This window comes from Lampris incognitus, chromosome 2 (genome assembly GCF_029633865.1).
Source record: "Lampris incognitus isolate fLamInc1 chromosome 2, fLamInc1.hap2, whole genome shotgun sequence".
Classification (NCBI taxonomy): domain Eukaryota; kingdom Metazoa; phylum Chordata; class Actinopteri; order Lampriformes; family Lampridae; genus Lampris; species Lampris incognitus.
In genome coordinates, this window is record NC_079212.1 from 136,101,412 (window position 1) to 136,126,243 (window position 24,832).

The window sequence follows — 24,832 nt, forward strand, 5'->3', positions numbered from 1 at the left end:
GGCGAAAAATGTGCCATTAACAAATTATTACTAACCATTTCTTTACAATTTTGGGTAAGCCCCCTAACTCAGGTCATGTTTGGCGGGTTTAGGCTCAGACTGGGCTCTTGCAGGTCTGACAAAGTCTACTCTAGATGTGTTGAGGACATGGTCAGATGGTGTCTGGTATCGGCTTAATTTTGGAGAAGATAACAAGAAGATGGTGTCGGTTTCTGAGCACACGTGCCAGGCTCAGCATATCGTCTTTAGTGTTTATCGTCCATGTGTTTCCTCTTATGATGAGACCGGGCTCTATCTATATCTATCCCTCGTCTGCACTCACTGACAGCTGGAAACTTCATCAGAGAGAGAGAGGAAGAGGGCGAGGGGGAGGGAGGGAGAGAGGGAGAGTGACAGAGACATTGAGACGGTGAAAGATGGACATGTGTGGGTGGGTGGGGGGTAGTTGGTAGTTCAGACATGTGCCTGTGTGACATCCTGGAAGCTAGAGGGCCCTTGCAGAGTTGGTTGGGTTCTGCAGGACCCCGAGGACCCCCGTCCCTCAGTCAGCCCCAGGTCTCATCAGCGCTGGGTTTGGGAATCGCATATGTCACACACACACACTCAGACAGACAAAAAAAAAATGCACATGCACGGGAAACAAATGCACACACGATGCGGCTGCAGCCAGAATGAGACCTGCCTTTGTGGCGGAGGTGGTAACGGCCCCGTGTTTTGCCGGAGCGCCGCTGCGCATGGTGGGCAGCCGGGTTATCGGTGACGGTTCAACTGGCACCTAGCAGCAGGCTGGCGGTTAGCCACCAAGTGTCACTATGGCTCCCATTGCCGGTGCAGGCAGCAGTGACAACGCCGCGGCAATGAACCCGTATGATCCTCATCTTAATAACCGCACCCTGCTCACTGCAAACACCAACAATCGCACGCAAACATTTTAAGTAGTTCACAAACAGAGAAAAATACACATATAGAGACAGACGCGGATACACAAACGCACCCATTTGTCGACTGCCATGTGTTCATACCCCCTTTCTCCTTATTTATTGGCTGTTTGATTCCCACTGGCATTGACATTAGGGCTTGCGTAAATAGATGAGGCCATCTACACACCCACACACACACACACAGCCGCTCTACTCATTATTGCTGGTCATGAACACACAATTTCACCGCTGTAACCAGCAATGGCTCTCTAGCTAAAGCCCTCAATTCAACCACTTCATTGTAATGTGATAATAGTTGTGCGTGCATGCACACATTCACACACACAAATGGGCCTCCGCACACAAGATGAGAACAGCTGTGCCTTACCCCCCCCCGCCCCCCACATCCACCCATCCAACCACCATCACTATCCTATCCTTCCCGCATGCACGCCACACACAAAGTTGCAGATTTGTGTGCATTATTTGTGTGTCAGATCACTGTCTTTATTTATTTTGTTGGCTCGTGTGTGTGCGTGTGTGTATGTGTGTGTGTGTCCGTGTGTTCCAAGCTCTTGCAATACAACTTGAGGTGCAAGAAAGATAATACAACAAAAGGTGCAACATATAAGATGACAACAACAGAGACTAAGTAAGGGCGGGGTACTGCCATGTTTAGAGTCACTGTCTGTAAACATGACATGGCAGGTTAAAAGTGTGGGGTCTCTCTCTGCGATTGGGGCAGGTGAGCCAGTACACCTTCGCCATGTGCAGCTACAGAGAGAAGAAGGCCGAGCCTGTGGACCTTCTCCAGCTGGACGGTTACACTGTAGACTACACCGACCCCCAGCCAGGTAATGGATACAATCCCAGTGCACCTATGTGAAGGATTACAGCCATAAATAGTTAAAATGTATTTTTCTTTAGTCTCTCACTTTCAAGTTAGCTATCTTTATATGTCCATCTTCAATATTTTTGGATGCAAATGTGATCAATTCTTAATCAAACCAGTGCTCCGGTGTCAAAATGTGAGCTCGCTGGTTCGAATCCCCATGTTACCTCCGGCTTGGTCGGGCATCACTACAGACACGATTGGCTATGTCTGCGGGTGGGAAGCCGGATGTGGGTATGTGTCCTGGTCGCTGCACTAGCGCCTCCTCTGGTCGGTTGGGGGTGCCTGTTCAGGGGGGAGGGCGAACTGGGGGGAATAGCGTGATCCTCCCACGCGCTACATCCCCCTGGCGAAACTCCTCACTGTCAGGTGAAAAGAAGCGGCTGGTGACTCCACATGTATCAGAGGAGGCATGTGGTAGTCTGCAGCCCTCCCCGGTTCAGCAGAGGGGGTGGAACAGCAACCGGGACGGCTCGGAAGAGTGGGGTAATTGGCCAGATACAACTGGGGAGAAAAAACGGGGGAGGGGGATCCAAAAAAAAAATCAAAAAGATTTTTTTCATCTCTGATGTCCACTGAATGTATCCTAAAACACAAAGTTTGGCTAACTGAATATTTTACTTCACTGGATCAAGTTTAGCTAATTGCCAAGTTATATCCCAGTTTAACTGTTGATCCCTCAACCCCCCTAGGACTTGATGGAGGTCGAACGTTCTTCAACGCTGTGAAAGAGGGCGACACTGTGATTTTTGCCAGCGATGATGAGCAGGATCGTATCCTGTGGGTGCAGGCCATGTACCGGGCCACAGGCCAGTCTCACAAGCCTGTTCCTCCAACCCAGGTCCAGAAGCTCAACTCCAGGGGCGGTACAGCCCCACAGCTCGATGCGCCCATCTCCCAATTCTGTACGTTCTCAACCCTCATTTCATTTCTCCAGCATTTAGACTACACCGAGGCTACACCCCAGACAAGGCCTTCCCTACCAGGTTGCCTTTGGTTGTTTTGCAGTTAAAGGGAAACAATCATGATTTTCAGCATTACCTCTACATATAGTATCCGTTGTAGGACTAACACTCCTGAGCAGTCTCCTCCACGTGTCCATCGGTGATGTCCCTGGTTGACAAATACATTCCTGGTTTGCTAATATGGTGAATTACATAAGAAAATGTGAAAAAAAATGCTACATTATAAAGCTGTACATATGTGTGATGTTTTATTCACATTTTCTTATCCAATGCAGCCTATCGGCAAACTCAGAAATGAGTTTTCACAGTACTGGATCATCTAGTGGTAGTGTCACTGGCGGACACTTTTCTGCACAATTTCGGTGGCGTTTTTCAGAGACACACCGAGGACTGCATAGTATAATGGCCGACAATGGAGTGTTATCCCAACAGCATAAACAGTATATAGGGATAATGTGAAAAATCGGGATTGTTTCCCTTTTAACTTCTTGATTTACTTACTGCAGATTCGTCCTTCTCAGTCGGTCTGTCGCCTCTGTTTCAGAAAAGATACTGGAACGTGCCTGAGTAAAATTGCACTTTTTACAACTGCATTTTTAGCAGCGGAAATTGCTCAAATGTCAGCAGAGAATGCTGAGCAAGCTGTAGCATGTTATACCATGCTATATAGATACAGTAGGTCAGTAGCAGAGCATGCTAATCTGTACACACAGAGCCAGTAAGAGTTTAGGTGTGTTGTCTGTCATTGCACTTTGTGTTAATTCTAAACGATGATAATTAACTTTTTTTGGATTTGGATTTTTCAGTCTGACTCTAGCTGGGGAAATACTGCACATTTGTTTTGACATTTTAGTGTTCTTGCATAATCTATGGTGAAAGCCTCGTTTCTTATTTTTCTCCACTTCTCACTGTACAGATGTTCTTGTGTTATCCTCTACGTATTGTATCGCTTTTCAGGAGATTTGTCTTCTCTTATGTCTCCGTCCTTTTGTCCCGGTACACCGGTCACATACGTCTTCTGAACTGTTACTGTCGTCCTCTCTCACGCCACCTCTTACTGTGTGCTGCTTTTGTCGATGGTGTGAAAAAGTCGTTGTGTTATATTGTGGTGGCTCTGTGTCTTTATGTTACTCTGTTCCTTTCTTTCTCTTCCTCCTTCTCCCGTTCTTCTCCTCCTCCTCCTCCTCCTCCTCCTTCTTTTTCTTCTTCTAACCCCCCCACCTGCTTTCTTGTAGCTGGACGGAAGGGTAAGTGCTTTCCTCCCCATTCTTCTTTTCCCCTCCGTTTTTCTCCCCATCATTCTTCTTGTTTTCAAATCTTCCTGTCTTTCCACATGTTTGTGTCCTTTTGCTGTCCTCACTTTCGTCTTTGTGATTTTAGGATGCATGTAAAACTGATTTGGCTGTGTTTAATTTTGCTTGTCTGCATATTTGCCATCTGTCAGATGGAGATTGGGGAGGTTCACAGATCAGCCATGATTAACCCTGGTTGCTATGTCTGACATTTAAATTGACCGTTCCTGGACTATTAGTACTAGAATGAAAGGACAGTGCCTAGTGTATGTCCTATGGAAGCTCATTTCCACCACATAAAAAAAAAGTTTGCTTAGTTGTGACTTTATTTCTCAGAATTCTGACTTTAATTCTCATAATTCCAACTTTATTTCTCACAATTCCGACTTTATTTCTTGGAATTCTGACTTTTTTTCTCAGAATTCTGACTTTAATTCTCATAATTCCGACTTTATTTCTTGGAATTCTGACTTTATTTCTCAGAATTCCAACTTTGTTTCTCACAATTAAGCAAACTTTTTTTTATGTGACAGAAACAGGCTTCCATATCCAGATGTGATTATGCTTGATTTGTTTTGGGGTTTTTTGTGTGTTTGCTGTTAGCTGTCTTTCTTTTGAGTTAGCGTCTCTATGCCACATGATTTACCAGCTTTTATCTGATAAAATTCACAAACTTAATACCATAGTGGCACAAAGATATCTGTATGCATATGACCAAACATACGTACACGCACACACACGATACTTTAAAACGATATGTCCTATTTGCCGGTGAAAGTAAGCAGCTCGTAACCTGGATTTGTCTGTGGAAATTGATTGAACGAGCTGTTTTTGAAACAAACCACCGGACTCCCGCCGTGCCTCAGCAGCCGGTAATTATCAAGTTAAAAGGGCCACGCCATGAATTATACAGTGTGGTTGCTGCACAATTATTTCAGGAAGCAACAAGTCAAAATGTTACCAAATAACCGCTTGCTAGTTCACACCCGGGCTGGTGAGGTGCATAATAAAATCTGACAAATGTGCCCCTAAATCAAAAGACTAAAATTGAAATATTGCAAAATGAAGATTTATGTTGTCAGTAACTGAGAGATGAAAGTTCTTATACCTGATCATATCACCGGATCGCACTACTGCGTTTTTCTATTGTGATCACTGTCAGGTTAGTTAGTGTTTTGACTTTTTGGCGTGTTAAGCGCCATAAGGAGATAAAACACAGCGACGTGTCAGTCACAGGTAAAACCACTGGGTGTCATTAAGAGGCTTAGTTTCATGCTGTCACAAGTCCTTTAGATTTTTTTTTTTTTTTATTGCCAACATGTTAGCAAGTGCAGCACAGTGGTTAGCGCTGTTACCTCACAGCAAGAAGGTCCTGGGTTCGAGCCCCGGGCTGGTCCAACCTTGGGGATTGTCCCAGGTCGTCCTCTGTGTGGTGTTTGCATGTTCTCCCCGTGTCTGTGTGGGTTTCCTCCGGGGGCTCCGGTTTCCTCCCACAGTCCAAAGATATGTAGGTCAGGTGAATCGGCCATACTAAATTGTCCCTAGGTGTGTGTGTGTTTGTGTGTGTTGGCCCAATGATGGACTGGCGGCCTATCCAGGGTGTCTCCCCACCTGCTGCCCAGTGACTGCTGGGATAGGCTGCAGCACCCCTGCGACCCTGAGAACAGGATAAGCGGTTTGGATAATAGATGGATGGAAGGATGGATGGATGGATGTTAGCAAGTATGCATGTGGAGTAATGTGACCTCTGACAATAGTGAAAGTGAGGTCATGGCACTTCTTGGCCTTTTCGTTGGTGTGGAGGCCTTGTGCCCTTAAGTCTCACCTCCAACACTGTTAACACCACAATGACATCCTAAACTACACCCTGCCCTTCTTCTTCTCTGGCCACAACTCTTCCAGTTAAAGCAACTGTTGGCTGTCTTGTCCTTGCAAGCACACAAGTATAAGAACACATCACACGCTATGGCTGGTGGCTTTTGCAGTGAACAAGCACAGAGGACCAGTCTTAAAGCTCACTAAGCAGATGACGGATGAGGAGTCAGTAGGCTGACAGTACTGAGGATCAGTGGTCCTGGTTTTGTGTCTTTAAAAAGGTGAATTCATTACTTAAATAACTGCTTATGTACGCTTATTTTGCCAAGATTTTTTGATTTTTGATTTTTTTGTGATTTTGAGATACTTTATTGATCTCTGTAGGGAAATTACACAAATTTACATAAATACCCAGATAAATGCATATTCAAATTTGTTACCTGTATGGAAGCATAGACTTTTTTCCTGTCCCGTTAGTGGGTTGAAGTTTGTATGTTGTGGGAAAGGCTGAACGTACAACTCTCCGTCTGCATTCAGAATGTGTTGCTGTTGTCCTCTAACGGCTCGCTGGTAATGGTTCTTGCTCTTCGTGTGTTAAATATGTTGTGCGTTCAAATTTCAACCGAAAAATGAAATTGCCGTAGTAGAGCCTTGACATGTTCAGGACAGATAGCCAGTTGTACACTTTTTCTAGATGTTGTTTGAGGCTAAATTGTGTGTGTGTGTGTGTGTGTGTTTGTGTGGTTTTGTGTGTGTGTTGTGTGTGTGTGTGTGTGTGTGTGCCTTGTTTTTCTATCCTAACGGGGACCAAATGTCCCCATTAGTATAGAAAAACCAGAAACCACCTACCTTGTGGGGCCATTTTATGGGGCCCCACAAGTAAAAGGGTCTATTTTAGGGTTAGGACTTGGTTTTAGGGTTCAGGTTAGAATTAGGGTTAGGTTAAGGTTAGGGTAAGGGTTAGGGTTAGGCATGTAGTTTACATGGTTAAGGTTAGGGTTAGGGGTTAGGAAACGAATGTAGTCTATGAGGGGGCCCCGACAAGTATAGATTTGCGAGTATGTGTGTGTGTGCGTGTGTGTGTGGGTACGGATGTGTGTGTGTAGATGAGTGCGTCCCCCATGCGTGCTGCATATTTGATGGGAGTCCATCCCCGACAAAAACAGAAAAAAGCAAGTCATGCGCTAAATGGCCCCAAATGTTCCTGACCAGCACCCAACACCACACCACCACTTCCCTCATCTTCCCAGTCAGTGGCTTTACTGGATCTATAAATGAGTAGCAGCCATCAATCATTGTCAGGGCCATCCTTTCCAAGCCCAGACAGACGGAGGTGACTAGTGTCACTGCATGTTACTGTCCAGCCCTCCCGCCTGCACTTCCTCTCCCTAACATCTAACCGACCTGACAGCCTACCAGCTCCGGACCAAGGGGCACCACAATGTCACCTTTCAGATTTGGGGGACTTGTTGGGGGGATACCATTGGCGTACGAGCATGCAGAGCGCACTGCCCTTTGTTCCTGTTTTGATTGACAGCTGGGGTGCCTTATTTTGGCGGTGAAGGGGATTTTGGCGAACAAATCTTGTGATCGCTTGTTGTAACCTTCATTCATGGCTGTCATGGGTTTTGGTTGTCCGGACACACGAAACCCTGTAATCAAAGTGTAGTTAATTAATGTTTCGTTCTAGACATATCAGATATACAGCATTTGCACACGCACGCGCACACACGCGACAATAAAATTATACGTCAGAAGAGGAGGTGCATTGCGAGTGTAGCATTATCGTGCAGTGTGTTGATGGAGTTGAGAGCAACTTTAGGACTGAATGGTGTCGGGACGGATGCAGGTGTTCACCGGTGAGTCTACAGGAGGTGTGTTGGGCTTAATTCAAAGTTTATTTTAGACACCCAAGCTTGTTTTCTATGTGGGAGTTCTAGTTAGCACAAGTCATAGCATCATGCTAACCCTGTGTCGCTATAGCAAATGGGGCAAAACAAAATACACAATTAAGTAATATACAGTCAAAACCTGCTCTATACAGACGTCTAAAGCGTGATGTAGATTTCATTGCCAAATAAGGGTTTCCAGATCCAACCCTGTTTCAATGCGATGTAGAAACACAGGGGTGTAAAATATTCGCCTTTAACTATGTCCACTCTAATATTGCCTCTTCTCTTTGGATGGTTGCCATCTTGTGCATCAGTAGATTGTTTGAGTAGGATTTTTATCGCTTTTGAAGCTACAGTATGGAAATCGATGGCAACCACTTGCTTAGCATACCCTGTATTTACCACTAATGTCTACCGGCGGCGTGTGCGCGACACTGCTAGCTAAGTAGCTAACTAGCTAAACTAAGTGATGCAAAACCCGCTCCAGTTGTTTCAATTAAGTTATGGTGTAATAACAGGAATCTGATATGGGTCACTTTAAAAGTAGATGTAAACCAGTGGGGGGGGGGGTATAGGAAGAAAAAAAAATCCAAAGTGGGCATCAAGACCTGAGTTGTAAACAGCCTACGAGCGAGGCGTCAGGGATCACTGCCTGAACACGGCCCGCTCGCTGGGGGAGCAAGTGAAAATTTGTTGTGAAATTTTATTCAAAGCCTCCTATTTTGAGGACAATGAAGATTAGCAGGGGGGCTTCCACTGCAGAGCTGTGTCTCAGGGTTACTTTGAGATGCTCCGGGCAGTGATTAATTAGAGCTACCCCAGGGGGCCCAGGGCCACAGACTTCATAGTGAAGTGGTGTGGGGTAGGGTAGGGTTAATAAGGGGTAGGGGAACTCAGGGTGGTTTTTGGTAATGCTGTGCGGGCTCGATGATTACTCTTGAGAAGAGGATTTCCCTGAAGCAAGTGTGTATAGCACACCTAATAGCAATTATTGCTTTGTGAAATCAATTTTACAATGCGTCATTTGAAATTAAATATATATTCAGTCTTCGCCCTGACTCGTTGTTGCGGAAATCAACCTCGGGCATCATTCTTTTCACATCAAATTCGTGCAGGTATGGAAATTAAAAATTAGCAAAACTATGATCGGGAACATTATTAACAGAAAAATCCCAAAAGTGGTAACACCCTTGGAAAAAAAAAAGTGTCTAATGCATTATTGAGTAATGCTGTTAACACCAATGTCGGTTGTGGATATTGAGGATGGGTGGAAGTCTAGAGAGGCCAGCGCTGCTGCTTATGTTTTCATTGGGTTGAATTCTGACATCAGCTTGGAAAATCTGGGTGGGGGTACTGAATAAGGATTACTCCCCCGGCAGTTAAAAAGGAGATGCCTTCGAGCCAGTACTTGACTCCTAACTGCAGCAAAGCTCCTTAGTGTCCAACAGTGAAAGACTGGTTGTACTGGGCAGCTTCCCACTGGGAATGTGTATGTATGTAATCCTCCCTCCAACTAATCTCACAGGTGGCCATTGTAAAAGAGCATGCGTCCTTTAGTCAAGTTGCCTTGATAAATAAGAAGTAGAAATAGTTATGTGTATTCTTTTATTATTTCTAGAACCATGGTGTTACAGTTGTGTTGCCAGTCCTGTGCATTTCCCTCTAGCAAAAAGTTCTGCATGGACAAACTGTGGCTCACATCTATCTAACCCCCGACTAGAACTAACCGCTAACCTTTAAATCTGTAGTCGTCGTATGAAAGCTGCCTCGGAAACAAGCATTTACACTCCCCTTGCACTTTTACTCAAAACGACATGTGGAGGTAACAGTTCAATCAAAACTGTCACACTTTAATTGAATCATCTGGCAACCTAAGAAGTAGTGGCAGTCCTATCCAGGTCTGTAGACCTTTTGGCGACTTCTGAGAAATCACGATCAGATGGGAGCTCGACACGTTGCTCTCTCTTATCCTGTGAGGTGACTGGCAGTTTTGATTGAATATTTTGATTGAATATTGTTCAACTGGCCGGGGGGGGGGGGGGGATAACATTTATTTTCGTTTTTCTTGCTCTGACTAGACTTGTTTCTCTCTCTCTCTCTCTCTCTCTCTCTCTGTCTTTTGGACATGCCTGTCTCCCTCTAATCTGGACGGGCACACAGACGCGGACCGGGCGCAGAAGCACGGCATGGACGAGTTCATCTCAGCTAACCCCTGTAACTTTGACCATGCTTCTCTGTTTGAGCTGGTGCAGCGTCTTACCTTGGACCACAGACTCAATGACTCATACTCCTGTCTGGTGAGGAAAGGCTTGAATCTATAACACTCAGGTGCCCCTGATGAGGCTCAGCTACCCCTCATTTGTGCCGAAGGGCTCCAACGACTGATTTTGTGAACTATCTAGCACTAGCTGAGCCCAGAGATACAGTTCAACTGGCTGTTGTGTTTATTTTTGTTGCCTTTGTCTTACTAAAACTCAACAGTTCACATACATGCTTTTACATTGTTTTCTGTACAAAAGGGAAAAGGAAAATTTTCTCTATGAGGCAACATACAGTGAAAAAGGGGAAAGGTTACAAACTCCTTACTTCAAAATAAACTTTTAATTTGTCAACATTGCCACACTACGGTGCCTTCATCAGGGCTCAAACCTATATAATTCACTCATACTGATCCATAAACGTTAGACAACAGGTGATGCACAAGTGAGATTCACGGAAATCATGTGAGATTAAACAAAGAAATGTTGTGTTGTAAACAGGGTTGTCATCCAAGATTGCAAAAAAGAGACGAGGCAATTCAGGTGTCATTATATAAAATCCACAAAAGTAGGAAAAAAGTTAAATAGTTAGCAGTTTAAGAAGAAATATCAAGATTATCATAAGAACTTGCTATAATCAAATCCCTGCAGGACCCAAATATGAAAATATATCCTGCATGTGCAAATAACTAGCAGCAGGTGATGCCATACAGCACAGCACAGGTAGAGAAAAACAAAGCTGTATTATTAGATAAACAACAAAGTCACCACTTGTTGCATTTAAAGATTTCATAATATCCAAAGCTCCTTATTTATAGCCTCAATAAGAGAACATCATCCAATCAAAAACAATTGGAAACTAATTGTGATGCCTTTTATGACAGGCTACTACTTTCGGCTGCTCCCGTTAGGGGTCGCCACAGCGGATCATCCGTTTCCATTTCTTCCTGTCTTCTGCGTCTTCCTCTGTCACACCAGCCACCTGCATGTCTTCCCTCACCACATCCATAAACCTCCTCTTTGGCCTTCCTCTTCTCCTCTTCCCTGGCAGTTCCATATTCAGCATCCTTCTCCCAATATACTCGGCATCTCTCCTCCACACATGTCCAAGCCATCTCAATCTTGCCTCTCTTGCTTTGTCTCCAAACCGTCCAACCTGAGCGGTCCCTCTAATATAATCGTTCCTAATCCTGTCCTTCTTCGTTACTCCCAGTGAAAATCTTGGCATCTTCAACTCTGCCACCTCCAGCTCCGCCTCCTGTCTTTTCGTCAGTGCCAATATCTCCAAACCATATAACATAGCTGGTCTCACAACCATCTTGTAAACCTTCCCTTTAACTCTTGCTGGTACCCTTCTGTCGCAAATCACTCCTGACACACTTCTCCACCCACTCCACCCTGCCTGCACTTTTATTCACCTCTCTACTGCACTCCCCGTTACTTTGGACAGTTGACCCCAAGTATTTAAACTCAAATGCCTTTGTCACCTCCACTCCTTGCATCCTGACCATTCCACTGTCCTCGCTCTCATTCACGCATAGGTATTCCGTCTTGCTCCTACTGACTTTCATTCCTCTTCTCTCCAGTGCATACCTCCACCTCTCCAGGCTCTCCTCAACCTGCACCCTACTCTCGCTACAGATCACAATGTCATCCGCGAACATCATCGTCCATGGAGACTCCTGCCTGATCTTGTCCGTCAACCTGTCCATCACCATTGCAAACAAGAAAGGGCTCAGAGCCGATCCTTGATGTAATCCGACCTCCACCTTGAACCCATCTGTCATTCCAACCGCACACCTCACCATTGTCACACTTCCCTCATACGTATCCTGCACTACTCCTACATACTTCTCTGCAACTCCTGACTTCCTCATACAATACCACACCTCCTCTCTCGGCACTCTGTCATAAGCTTTCTCTAAATCTACAAAGACACAATGCAACTCTTTCTGGCCTTCTCTTTACTTCTCAATCAACATTCTCAAAGCAAACATCGCATCTGTGGTGCTCTTTCGTGGCATGAAACCATACTGCTGCTCGCTGATCATCACCTCTCCTCTTAACCTAGCTTCTATTACTCTTTCCCAAATCTTCATGCTGTGGCTGATCAACTTTATACCTCTGTAGTTGTTACAGTTCTGCACATCGCCCTTGTTCTTGAAAATCGGTACCAGTATGCTTCTTCTCCACTCCTCAGGCATCCTCTCACTTTCCAAGATTGTGTTAAACAATCTAGTTAAAAACTCCACTGCCATCTCTCCTAAACATCTCCATGCCTCCACAGGTATGTCATCAGGACCAACTGCCTTTCCACTCTTCATCCTCTTCATAGCTGCCCTCACTTCCTCCTTGTTAATCCACTGAACTTCCTGATTCACTATCCCTACATCATCCAACCTTCTCTCTCTCTCCTTTTCTTCATTCATCAGCCCCTCATAGTATTCCTTCCACCTTCTTAGCACACTCTCCTCGCTTGTCAGCACATTTCCATCTCTATCCTTGATCGCCCTAACTTGCTGCACATCCTTTGCAGCTTGGTCTCTCTGTCTAGCCAATCGGTACAAGTCCTTTTCTCCTTCCTTAGTGTCTAACCTGTCATACAACTCACCATACGCCTTTTCCTTTGCCTTTGCCACCACTCTCTTTGCTTTACGCTGCATCTCCCTGTACTCCTGTCTACTTTCTTCATCTCTCTTACTATCCCACTTCTTCTTTGCCAACCTCTTCCTCTGTATAATTTGCTGTACTTCCTCATTCCACCACCAAGTCTCCTTGTCTTCCTTCCTCTGTCCTGATGACACACCAAGTACCTTCCTAGCTGTCTCCCTCACTATTTCTGCAGTGGTTGTCCAGCCATCTGGCAACTCTTCACTACCACCCAGTGCCTGTCTTAACTCCTGCCTAAACTCCACACAACAGTCTTCCTTCTTCAACTTCCACCATTTGATCTTCGGCTGTGTCTTCACTCGCTTCCTCTTCTTGGTCTCCAAAGTCATCCTACAGACCACCATCCTATGCTGCCTAGCTACGTTCTCCTCTGTCACCACCTTGCAGTCTCCAATCCCTTTTAGATCGCGCCTTCTACATAAGATATAGTCCACCTGTGTGCACTTTCCTCCACTCTTGTATGTCACCCTGTGTTCCTCCCTCTTCTTGAAATATGTATTCACCACAGCCATTTCCATCCTTTTCGCAAAATCGACCACCATCTGTCCTTCCACATTTCTCTTCTTGACTCCATACCTTCCCATCACCTCCTCATCACCTCTGTTCCCTTCACCAACATGTCCATTGAAGTCCGCTCCAATCACCACTCTCTCCTCCTTGGGTACCCTCTCCACCATGTCATCCAACTCACTCCAGAATTCTTCTTTTTCATCCATCTCACACCCAACTTGCGGGGCATATGCGCTGATAACATTCAGCAATAAACCTTCAATTTCCAGCTTCATACTCATCACTCTGTCTGACACTCTCTTCACCTCCAGCACGCTCTTGACATACTCTTCCTTCAGAATTACCCCTACCCCATTTCTCCTCCCATTCACACCATGGTAAAAGAGTTTGAACCCACCTCCGATACTCCTGGCCTTACTCCCCTTCCACCTGGTCTCTTGCACACACAGTATGCCTACCTTTCTTCTTTCCATCATGTCAGCCAGCTCTCCCTTTACCAGTCATAGTGCCAACATTCAAAGTTCCAACTCTCACCTCCACATGTCTACCCTTCCTCCTCTCTAGTTGCCTCTGGACATGCTTTCCCCCTCTCCTTCTCCTTCGCCCAACAGTAGCATAGTTTCCACCGACACCCTGCTGGTTAACAGTACCGGTGGCGGTCGTTGGTAACCCGGGCCTCGACCGATCCGGTATGTAAGTCTTATTTTACACCGGATGCCCTTCCTGACGCAACCCTCCCCATTTGTCCGGGCTTGGGACCGGCGCTAAGGATGCACTGCCTTGTGCATCCTCAGTGGCTGGGTTATGCCTATAATGACAGGAATGTATTTAAAATAATTTTTTTTGCATCGGATTGCACCACGCGGCTTATCTATCCTTACTTTAAACTGGCGATCTTTTTCCTGCATAGAACAAGGACACAAAACAAGCTAAATTCCTCCTATTGTGGGATAAAGGATCTGATTGGAATAAAAAGTAATTATGAGTAGGGAAAGTCTCAGCTAGAAGACTAATGCATGGACTGCAAGGTAGTAAACTAATTAGTAGTAAACTAGTTCAAATGCATTAATGGCGTGCCACTGTATGCAGGCAGTGGTATCATCGGGCGGCGCGGTGGCGCAGTGGTTAGCGCTGTCGCCTCACAGCAAGAACGTTCTGGGTTCGAACCCCGGGTTTGTCCAACCTTGGGGGTCATCCCAGGTCGTCCTCTGTGTGGAGTTTTCATGTTCTCCCCATGTCTGTGGTGGATTTTCTCCGGGTGTTCCGGTTTCCCACACCATCAAAAAGACATGCGTGTTAGGGTTAATACTCCTGTTTGTGGCCCTGACCGAGGCACGGCAAGACAAAGTGGAGTTGGTCCCCTGGTGCTGCACGGCGGCTGCCCGCTGCTCCTAGCTTTTTTACTTTAAAAAACATTTCTGTCGATCCCGCCCACAAGCTCCTTACCCCCCCCCCCCCCCATCAACCTGCTCCTTAGATGAGTATAAGTTAAAGTAGCAAAATTACCGTGTTTTCAGTACTGCGGGTGTTGAGCTAAAATCAGTTAATCACAGAAACGGACTTGTGTTGTACCTTTTTGACAGGGTTGGTTTAGTCCTGGCCAGGTGTTTGTCATGGACGAGTACTGCGCCCGCAACGGGGTCCGCGGCTGCCACAGACACCTCTGCTACCTGAGCGACCTGCTGGAGCGAGCCGAAAATGGCGCCATGATCGACCCAACTCTGTTGCACTACAGCTTTGCCTTCTGTGCTTCGCATGTACACGGAAACAGGTAGAGTCAAACTGGCAACTGGCCTCTTATCCTCCTTTTACTGCAGGTACAAGCACAACAACAAAACTATCTGTAGACTGTTGCGAGTCGAGCAAGCTTCAGGACTTGAGGATTTTAATCATTAAAATTCTGCATAAATTGTGAGAAAGATAGATATTGAACAAAATTTTAAGTATTTGTGTTCATGCTTATTATGATTGCTGTCCTCCATTGATTTCAAACGCACTTTTGGTTGAGTCACCCGCTGCAGTCTGTACCTGCTTTAAGTTTCAGCTCTTTTTCCATTTGTTGATTCATTGCGTTTTGTTGTGTGATTACTTTTAATTTGTTATTGTCATTCTGCATGCTGTTTGCATGTTCACTCTTCTTCTTTTGTTGTGTTCTTTTCTCTTTTTACCTTGTTGAACAAATCACCCCCCCAATCCCTGAAACCCATGCCCTTAAATGCAACCAAATAGTCAGCGTGTGTCTGCGTTGCTAAACTGGCCCTTATCCAAGGCCGAACTTGAACAAGCTCTTTTCCCCTCCGCTCCCGAGCCCCCTATTCCCACTGCAAAGAAGGAACTCAAAATCATTGAATTCATGAAGAAAAAGGACTTCAGGTCCCCAAATTCCTCTGCCGCCAGAAGGTAAGTCAGTTAACAGGCATCCGGCCATATTTGGTGATCTTCTGATCGGTGATCAGAAGATCTCTCTGAAGATTGCAGTGAAGCTAGCGTGCCCTGAATACACAAAACATGGTTGCCACACAGAAAGAGAAGCCAAAAGCTTTTCCACCATGTTCTCCACCCAGTAGTTTTAGAGGCCAATGGAAGATATGTAATCTCCTCCAATTAGCTCTCTTCTGTAGGCTATCTGATAACGGAAAACAAGAATTATTGAAATAAATTGAGATTACGTCTGTGATGGAGTGAATGATACTGAAAAAAAATCATTGCAATATTTTTGTGATATGTATTGCAATGTTAAGGTGGTTGTCCATAATTTCATGTTTTAAACAAATGCCGTATTTGACTTTTGTTTCCAACTGAGACTTTTGGAGGAACATCTATTCAATGTATTGGCATTCTGTAAGTGTTTCTACATTGCCCCCCCCTTTTTTTCTTCTAATTGTACTTGGCCAATTACCCCACTCTTCTGAGCCGTCCAGGTCGCTGCTCCACCCCCTCTGCCGATACGGGGAGGGCTGCAGACTACCACATGCCTCCTCCGATACATGTGGAGTCACCAGCTGCTTCTTTTCACCTGACATTGAGGAGTTTCACCAGGGGGACACAACGCGTGGGAGGATCACGCTATTCCCCCCCAGCCCCCCCCCCAAAACAGGCACCCCAACTGACCAGAGGAGGCGCTAGTGCAGCGACCAGGACACATACCCACATCCGGCTTCCCACCCACAGACACAGCCAATTGTGTCAGTAGGGACGCCCGACCAAGCCGGAGGTAACACGGGGATTCGAACCGACGATGCCCATGTTGGTAGGCAGTGGAATAGACCGCCACACCACCCAGATGCCTCGTTTCTCCATATTCTATTCTTATTTGTTGCTGGCAGGTCTGCCATTACCCGCCAAGTATTCTAATGCAATTGCGTCCGCATAGGAAATGCATCAAGTCTGCCACAAAAGGGAAAGAAGAAGGAACTTGCACAACAGTTGTGGAAGAGAAAGTATAGTCATTAAAATATGATGCTAAACATTATCTAACACTTAATTATGTTTTATCAGACATTTGATATGGTTTGTTATGGCTTGATATGTTGCTCAGTATTACCGTCTTAGATGACGATGTCAGTCAGTCTTGCATCTCCAAAATACGCTAGATTATCTGGCCGGTGTTTCACCAAAACCTGTTACTGTCTGAATTGTGACCTACGCGTAAATGCCCGCTGCGCATTCCACATGGCGTCCATTTTGAATGCAACGCTGGGATGCAAATTAACTTTTGTGGCCAACAGATGATACCATTTCCACCAAAACTTAAAGTAAGGACAGCTGCTTTAAAGAATAAATAGGAGTTGCATAAATGATAAATTCCACTTGCAAAGAACGTATAATGTCTAGCAATCTTTGCTATTTTTTTCTGTTCTCATATATATATATATATATATATATACATACATACACAGTTTTTTTTTCTTATCTAGTATAAAGCGTCCTTGGGTTCCTTGAAAGGTACAATACAAAACTAAGTTGTTGTTGTGATGATTATGGTGATTTCTGAGTGGTACATAAAGCTGGTGTTGAAGAAGTCATTAAATCAGACTTAATTATATTATTTGTCAGATGCATTAGGACATTTGTCTTCAATAGTACTCATAAAGAAGTGGACCTTGCTAAAATTAATACTCAACAATATTCATAACAATGTGTAGGTAGGTACACAATAACTGCTGTGACTGCGGTATTATTTTTACCATTATTTATGCAAGTTACTAAGTATATATTTTCTGTACACATATGCTGCATATATGAGTTAGGTCCATTACACTGTAGAACACGAGACAAATGTCATCTTTCTGCCTTTTTCACATACATCTTAAGTGCTGAAGGTTTAATTGGGTCCAAATCAGAAGAAAAGTAAAGAAATTGACCATTCCTAGCTCATATGATTTACAAAATTATGCTTTCTTGCAAAAATCTACAGCATTCAGTTCAAATGTCAAGACCCTGAATCACCTCTGAATCTCAGGAATCAGGAACACTTTGTCATTTCACTTCATACACTTGTGTACATGAAATGAAACGAAATGTGGTTTCCTCCAGCCCACAGCAGTACAACACAAAGACAAACACACATCCAAAAACTACAAGAACACACACATCCAAACTAACACATCTATCCAAACTGAACAAAAGTCACTGTCCAAGGGAACAATGCCAGCCAGGATGACTGTCAGAACCGCCAGTCTACATGGGCTAGCAGTTAGCTTAGCCCGCCCCGCTTCCGCGTCCTGTCAGACCTCCCTCGGCGTTTCCTCCTCGGGTGCAGTGCCAGGCAGAAGCCATGGTCCCTGGGCCCACCGGATGAAGCAGACCAAGCCCTCCCGGCCGATCCAGCGCCAGCTCTCCCAGCCAGACACCCTCGACACACCTCCCCGCACTCCTCATGACGACATCAAAAACACCACAGTCAACGCCAGGTGAGGCCGCCGCCAGACCACCCTCGGTGTTATCGGAACTGCCGGGGTGCATGGGTTAGCACTTAGCTTAGCCTGCCCCGTTCTCCCAGCCATCAACCGAAAAAAAAAACTTGGACGTGGACAAAGGCTTGGGTGGTACTTGGTGAGGCCGCCGCAAATGTGAATTTGTGCTGCCATCTTCTGACACCGGCACTGGGTGAAGCCGCTGCAAACGCGAATTTGAGCAGCCATCTTCCGACACGCTCATGAAACCTTAGAAAAGATGCTCGTTTACAACCCAGTGACGCATGAAAAATTGTCATCTGTCCTACATGACACCCTGCACGGGCGGCGAGCAGCTGATCTGCAAGTGAATAAAGGCAGAGTGGAGTCAGAACTGCTGCTCCGTCCTGCCTCATCAGCCTCACCTGAGGGACCTACTGTGTCCTTCTGAGGCACGTGTCTGTTATATCAACAACAAGAACTCAAACGAGCTTAACGTACCCAGTTAAATGGGTTTAATGAGCAAGAGTTTGTTATTAGAAATCAAACGGGCGACCCTGAGCAGGATAAGCGGTTTGGATAATGGATAGATGGACGGATGATGACATCTCCTCCATGTCTATGTTGAGGTGTAGACCTGTGTTTTCACGTCTGCGTTATCTGACCATGCTGGTTTACCTTCGCTACTGCCTTCATTATTGTAAGCGCCACTTTTATTCAAGTTGCGGTATTTACCAACTGTCTAATTTGGTGTGATGTGAACAGACATCAAATCTGTTGGCATCACAGCCGTCTGTCTCTGAATGAACCATAACAAAGATAGACGAGGGCCAGTCCAATGCTGAGGGCAAGGGTCAGGGAGGGCTGCCTGTCAGTCTGCTCAACTCTTGACACTCCTCCAACCCCCCATCCATCCATCCATTCCCCCTTCCATCCCTTCGTCCCTCTATCCTGCTGACAGACATTGATGGAGCTGACTGAGGACTGAGTTCTGTTCTGATAAGCCTGGACAGATGGATAGCACTTGCTTCAAGACAGAGAGAGAGAGAGCGGGGAGTGGAATGAGGGGGAGTGAAGAAAATATTAGGAAGGCTGGAAAAAAACGTTTGATTGAAATAGAAATAAGGAAACAAAGCAACAGAGTGGATGTACATGCACACACACACACAAAAGCACACGGCATATGAATCCCCATGTGTAAACGAAGGGGGCTTGTATTGGAGAGGGGTCCAACATGCCAGTCCACCCATTGTGCCTGGAGGTGGCGGCATGACAGGATGACAGGTCGTCATGTGTGACGGCTGACTGTCTGTCCTGCCAGGGCCACTGTGTGTCCCCATGCCTTGACTTCATCAGACCAGTGCCCCCACCCACAGACACACAGACACACAGACACACACACACACACACACACACACACACACACATGTCTCCCTCCCACCTCCTAATAGCCTGCTGTTTGGAAGCACTGAAGCTAAGGACTGCACTAATTTAGTGCCGGTAGCCCGGGAGAACATGGAGAATATATGGACCCGTAAAGCGCCAGGACTTGACTTCTGTCCAGCTTGCAGTTGACACTGGGCTCGGCTTGGAAATTTAGACTCGGGGAATTTTTTTTTTTTTTTAAAGAAACTTGCCCCTAGCATCACTGTTTATGAGATGTTACAAACAGTGTCAATTTTAAGCCCGTATAAAATTAGCCACACAAGTTGTATTTAAATTCTTACGAGTCTCTGGCATCTTTACATTTAGAGAATTTGCAGAATATTAGAATATCAACTGTAAATCTAGAAGCACAAATTATGTGCTTTTGCAAAAAAAAGGTGAGGTGTGATGTGGTTTTAAATGTCCGCTGCACTCTTCACATGTGTAAGAGTATGCTCATCCCTTCTAGTTGTATATAATAGATGTGATATATAGTGTATATCAGACCATTTTATTTTGCTGACATGATTTTTTTTTTTTAACTGGATTGTCTGCTTAAATTGAACATTCTGTCAAATGTACAGCTACACTATTTCTAATGGTCAGTCTTTCTTTTCTGGTCAATATAAATCTTGATGATTTTGAATTAAATAATGGTGTGACGCTGTACACAATAAAAAAAGGACTATAGCGAGCTGAATAAAATCTGATGAATAAATTATTATAACATGAAATTTTGGTCAAGTTTAGGAAAAAATAGATTTGAGAGTAATGTAAGAAAAATTATGAATTTTAATGTTTGAATCTTGACACAATATTTTTACACCAATATTCTGCAAAAGTAGTATGTATTATAAAAACTCTAGCAGCTGAAACTCATTATTCTATGTTAGGATCGTTGAACTTTGAGAAATGCTGCTTTTTTTTCTTGCCAAATGTTTAAATTAGGTGATAATATATTTAATAATAAGTCTAAATCCAAGAGATGTAGAGGGTTAAATCCTATTGCAGGCATGCTAGGACACCAATTCAATGGCTTTACTCTGAAAAAGTGCACAGTGATTCTCCTACACTACCTGCATGGCTAGCCGAGTTTGGCACTGGTGCAAACAGGATAGGAACAAAGCACGATGGCTGACAAGTTCCTCTCATTTTTTTGGATGCTTTATGCTGTTCCTTTATGCTGTTCCGTGCACTAAACGCTGATGATATTAAGATGCTAAGTGAGCTATGACGGGTCCGCTGCTCTTGGTGCTTGCTCATTGTTGGTGATGGCTCATTTGCTTGTTGTCATAGTCAAGAGGAGGGAGGCTGTGGGGTCAGGCCAACGTTCGGAAGCTGACAGGAATGAGAGGGTGTTTATTAAGGAAGCCACGCAACGCTTAATTAGTGCGAAAATTTCCCCTCGTCTTTAATCGCAGCGTGAGGGATGAAATGGCAATTTTATTGCAATATGTGCTCTGACGTTTGCACGTGGGCACACACCACACACACATACCACACACACATAAATGCAGCTTCCCCATCTTCTTTCTGGTGTCTCGTGCACATGTACCAATATTTATTTAAATACTCACATTAACAGTAATTGAAGCTTTGCAAACAATCACACAATCCCACTGTGTGTGTGTGTGCGTGTGCGTGCGCGTGCACAATGACGATCCCCTTATCATTTGTGACATGGCCAGGGCTCGGGTAGAGCGTGAGCAGAGTGCATGTGACAGAGGAGGCGCTGGACTGGTGGCTGTGACAGGATCTTGAGAGGCAAGAGACATAACACAGTCTCTCTCTCTCTCTCTCTCTCTCTCTCTCTCTCTCTCTCTCTCTCTCTCTCTCTCCTTCTCTCGCCCCCCCCCCCCCCTCTCTCAAGGCCCCCTTGACATGTCATCTCAGCGAAGGACAGTGAGAAAGTGTGTGTGTGTGTGTGTGTGTGTGTGCTGGTTAAGGGTAGAAGCGAACCAATTTGCTCAGCGTCGGCCATCATGTCTACATGCTCCCCCGGTTTTCATCCACACTTAAACATATTTTGCGTCAATGTTCTTCCACAGCCACTCGGGTCTCTTTGATGGTGACTAAAATGAAACACCAGAGGATATTACAGGACTGGCATTTCTGTTGTACTGGAGAGCCCATGAGTCGCTGTTATAATGAGAACCTGCAGTTCTTGAGCTTGTACATGTTTAACCAGGGAAAGACACTCCTGAGGGAAAGGGGATCGTAGATTGTCTGCTCACCGTTCTGTTCACATTATTTAGGCGTGGTCTGACAAAGCATTATATATTTATTTATAAATTAATGAATTCGTTCATTCACTCGGTCCTTGAATGGGTGGCAGTGGTGGGGGGCTACAATAGCAAAGAGAAGTTGAATGAGCTTTCTTTTAATTCACATCTCCGACCAGTAAAATAAGTGAAATGGTTTAATATTTTGATTCAAAAATAAAATTCAAAAGGTTTATTCGTCACATACTTCTCATACAAGTACAATGTGTGAAATGCATTTGTTGGTAAACTCCAACATTGTGCAATAAAAGGAAGTAGAAACAGTACCAGCAACAGCAAAAAAAAAAAAAAAAAGTTTATATATTTTTAAAAATGCAATAAAATACTATGTGTAAAAGTCTGTATGGAGGGAAGCGACAGACAAAGTGTCAGTTATTTATGTTATTTGGTCTTAAGTAACCTTATGGCCTGGGGGAAGAAACTCCTTCTGAGTCTCTCGGTGTTGGCCTTGAGGCTGCCGAGGCGTCTGCCTGACCACAGCGGCTGAAACAGTTCATTACTTGGATGTTGGGGATCCATAGTGATCCATGTAGCCCTGGTTCTGTACCGCCTGATGTATAAGTCCTGTAGGTGGGTGAGTGTGGACCCGGTGGTCCGCTCAGCCGACCATACCACTCTCTGCAGGGCTTGTCGGTCTTAAGAGGTGCAGTTCCCATACCAGGCGGCGATGCACCCTGCCAGGATGCTCTGTGGCACCAGAGTAAAAGGTGTTCTGGATCCGTAGGTAGACACTAAACTTCTTCAGTTGCCTGAGGTGGTAATAAAGACGCTGCCTTGCCTTTGTTACCAGAGTGTCCGTGTGTCGTGTCCGTGTTAGGCCCTCAGTGATGTGAACACTGATGTTCCTGAAGCTGCTCACCATCTCTACTTGGGACCCCGTTGATAGAGAGAGGGGTGTAGGTCCTCCGCTGTGTCTTTCTGAAGTCCACAACAAGTTGCTTGGTTTTGCTGATGTTCAGGGAGAGGCTGTTAGCCTGGCACCATTCTGACAGATCCTCCACCTCTTCCTCTCACCTCTTTCGTGATGAACTTTCAGTGGCCAACCATACCCTTTTTTTTCTTTTTCTTTTTTGCCCTCTTTTTCTCTCCCCAATTGTATCTGACTGATTACCCCACTCTTCCGAACTGTCCTGGTCGCTGCTCCACCCCCTTTGCCGATCCGGGTAGGGCTGCAGACTACCACATGCTTTCTCCGATACATGTGGAGTCGCCAGCTGCTTCTATTCACCTGACAGCGAGGAATTTTGCCAGGGGGACATAGCGCATGGGAGGATCACGCCCTTTCCCCCAGTTCCCCCTCCCCCCTGAACAGGTGCCCCGACCAACCAGAAGAGGCGCTAGTGCAGCGACCAGGACACTTACCCACATCCGGCTTCCCACCCGCAGACATGGCCAATTGTGTCTGTAGGGACGCCTGGCCAAGCCGGAGGTAACGGGGATTTGAACCGGGATCCCCGTGCTGGTAGGCAACGGAATAGACCACTACGCTACCCGGACGACCACCAGCCACACCCGTGAACAGGAGTGCAGGGTTACTGAATGGATTTATTGTGCTTAATTACAGTTGTCATAGACTTTTGTTGGGAGTATTTCTCTGGTAATTCTTTACATCATGGAGGTCCACACTCATGTTCTACTTCATTTCAAAATGCACACCACACTTTTTTATTCTCTGATATCTGTCAAGCACATGGAGTGACTACTTGTTTTAGTGGAAGGAGATCAGCACACCAAACAAACACTCATTTAATTAAAAAAAAACTTTAAATGTTAATTACATTACACTTTCTGAAAAAGCAGTTAGAACTAATAATGAGATCATGAGACCACCGTCCTGTAAAATGTGACTTAATTTGAATTATTGTGTAAAATGAATAAATAAATAAAAAAGCTTGCTGTAAATTAAAACATGGAACTGAGTTGGAATACTGACAAGGCTCAGCGTTTTCGGTTTTTATTTTTCAAAGGCATCCAGCATTCCGAATTTCGCCACAAGAGGACACTGTTACATAACCTCTCACGAACAGGAACAACTTTTGGATCCGTGGAGACATAAAAAATTCCGGGTGAAAATCAGTTTAAACCGATCTGCTCTTAAAAAATCTGGGTATTTTTCTTGGAAATCGGTAAAAACCGAAAACACTGAGCCTTGAATATTGAATACTAATTTAACCCTCACTTGAGTAAATGATTTCTGTCTCTCTTCCGCTGTGGTGGTTGGCTGCCAGGCCTGACGGCATCGGTACGGTGACAGTGGAAGAGAAGGAGCGCTTCGAGGAGATCAAAGAAAGGTTACGGGTGCTGCTTGAAAACCAGATAACACACTTCAGGTAGGCACCGTATGGTGGTCGTCGGCTAACACCATCCAAGCCTGAGCTGCTAAAGGCTCAGTGAAATGACGATTCTTCTGCTGTTGTTCCTTTTGCAGGTACTGTTTTCCCTTTGGTCGCCCAGAAGGAGCGCTGAAAGCCACTCTTTCTCTGCTTGAAAGGGTTTGTCATTTTTTACTGCTGAACAAACGATCTCCTTTTCCTTGTGCTCTGCTTTACTAATGAGAAAAGTGATTTCGTCTCAAATGAATCATCCTCCCATACATTCTGCACTGGATTTTCAACAGCGATGGAAGAGTTAGCAGTTGTTACACTTATGACTGGACACGAGCTGCTCAAATTATTTTATCCATGGGTCTTTTGCTGTCAGTCCATAACAAAAGCAAAACTCTTATTGAAACTCTATGTTTTAATGTAGATTTGCATCAACCGCTTTTTTCATTCAGATCCAGAATGTCTTGATGCATGCTCAGTAATCCAGGTAAGGAAATCACAGAAAGGTGAATCAGTTCATCTGGACACAACGTTTAATGACAGAAACGTTCTATCACTCATCTAAGTGACCTCTTCAGTCTTAACTGACTGCAGGTATCCCCACTATTATAAACAATAGTGGCATGACGACGGGTGGGGATACCTGCAGTCAGTTGAGACTGAAGAGGTCTCTTAGATGAGTGATGGAACGT

At 45.0% G+C, this 24,832-nt stretch overlaps 1 protein-coding gene across 11 annotated transcripts in view; it reads left to right on the top strand.

Annotated features, from left to right (window-relative positions):
- Positions 1-24,832, top strand: part of cadpsa (Ca2+-dependent activator protein for secretion a) — a 190,148-nt gene that overhangs the window by 103,277 nt on the left and 62,039 nt on the right. For 10 of the 11 annotated variants that reach the window (XM_056275124.1, XM_056275123.1, XM_056275128.1 and 7 more), the window contains exons 10-15: positions 1,666-1,774; positions 2,505-2,717; positions 9,937-10,073; positions 14,798-14,985; positions 24,045-24,146; positions 24,245-24,308. In XM_056275124.1, the coding sequence (XP_056131099.1) occupies positions 1,666-1,774; positions 2,505-2,717; positions 9,937-10,073; positions 14,798-14,985; positions 24,045-24,146; positions 24,245-24,308 (813 nt within the window). The remainder of the gene's footprint in view (positions 1-1,665; positions 1,775-2,504; positions 2,718-9,936; positions 10,074-14,797; positions 14,986-24,044; positions 24,147-24,244; positions 24,309-24,832) is intronic. The other variant, XM_056275134.1, reaches the window with a different exon arrangement.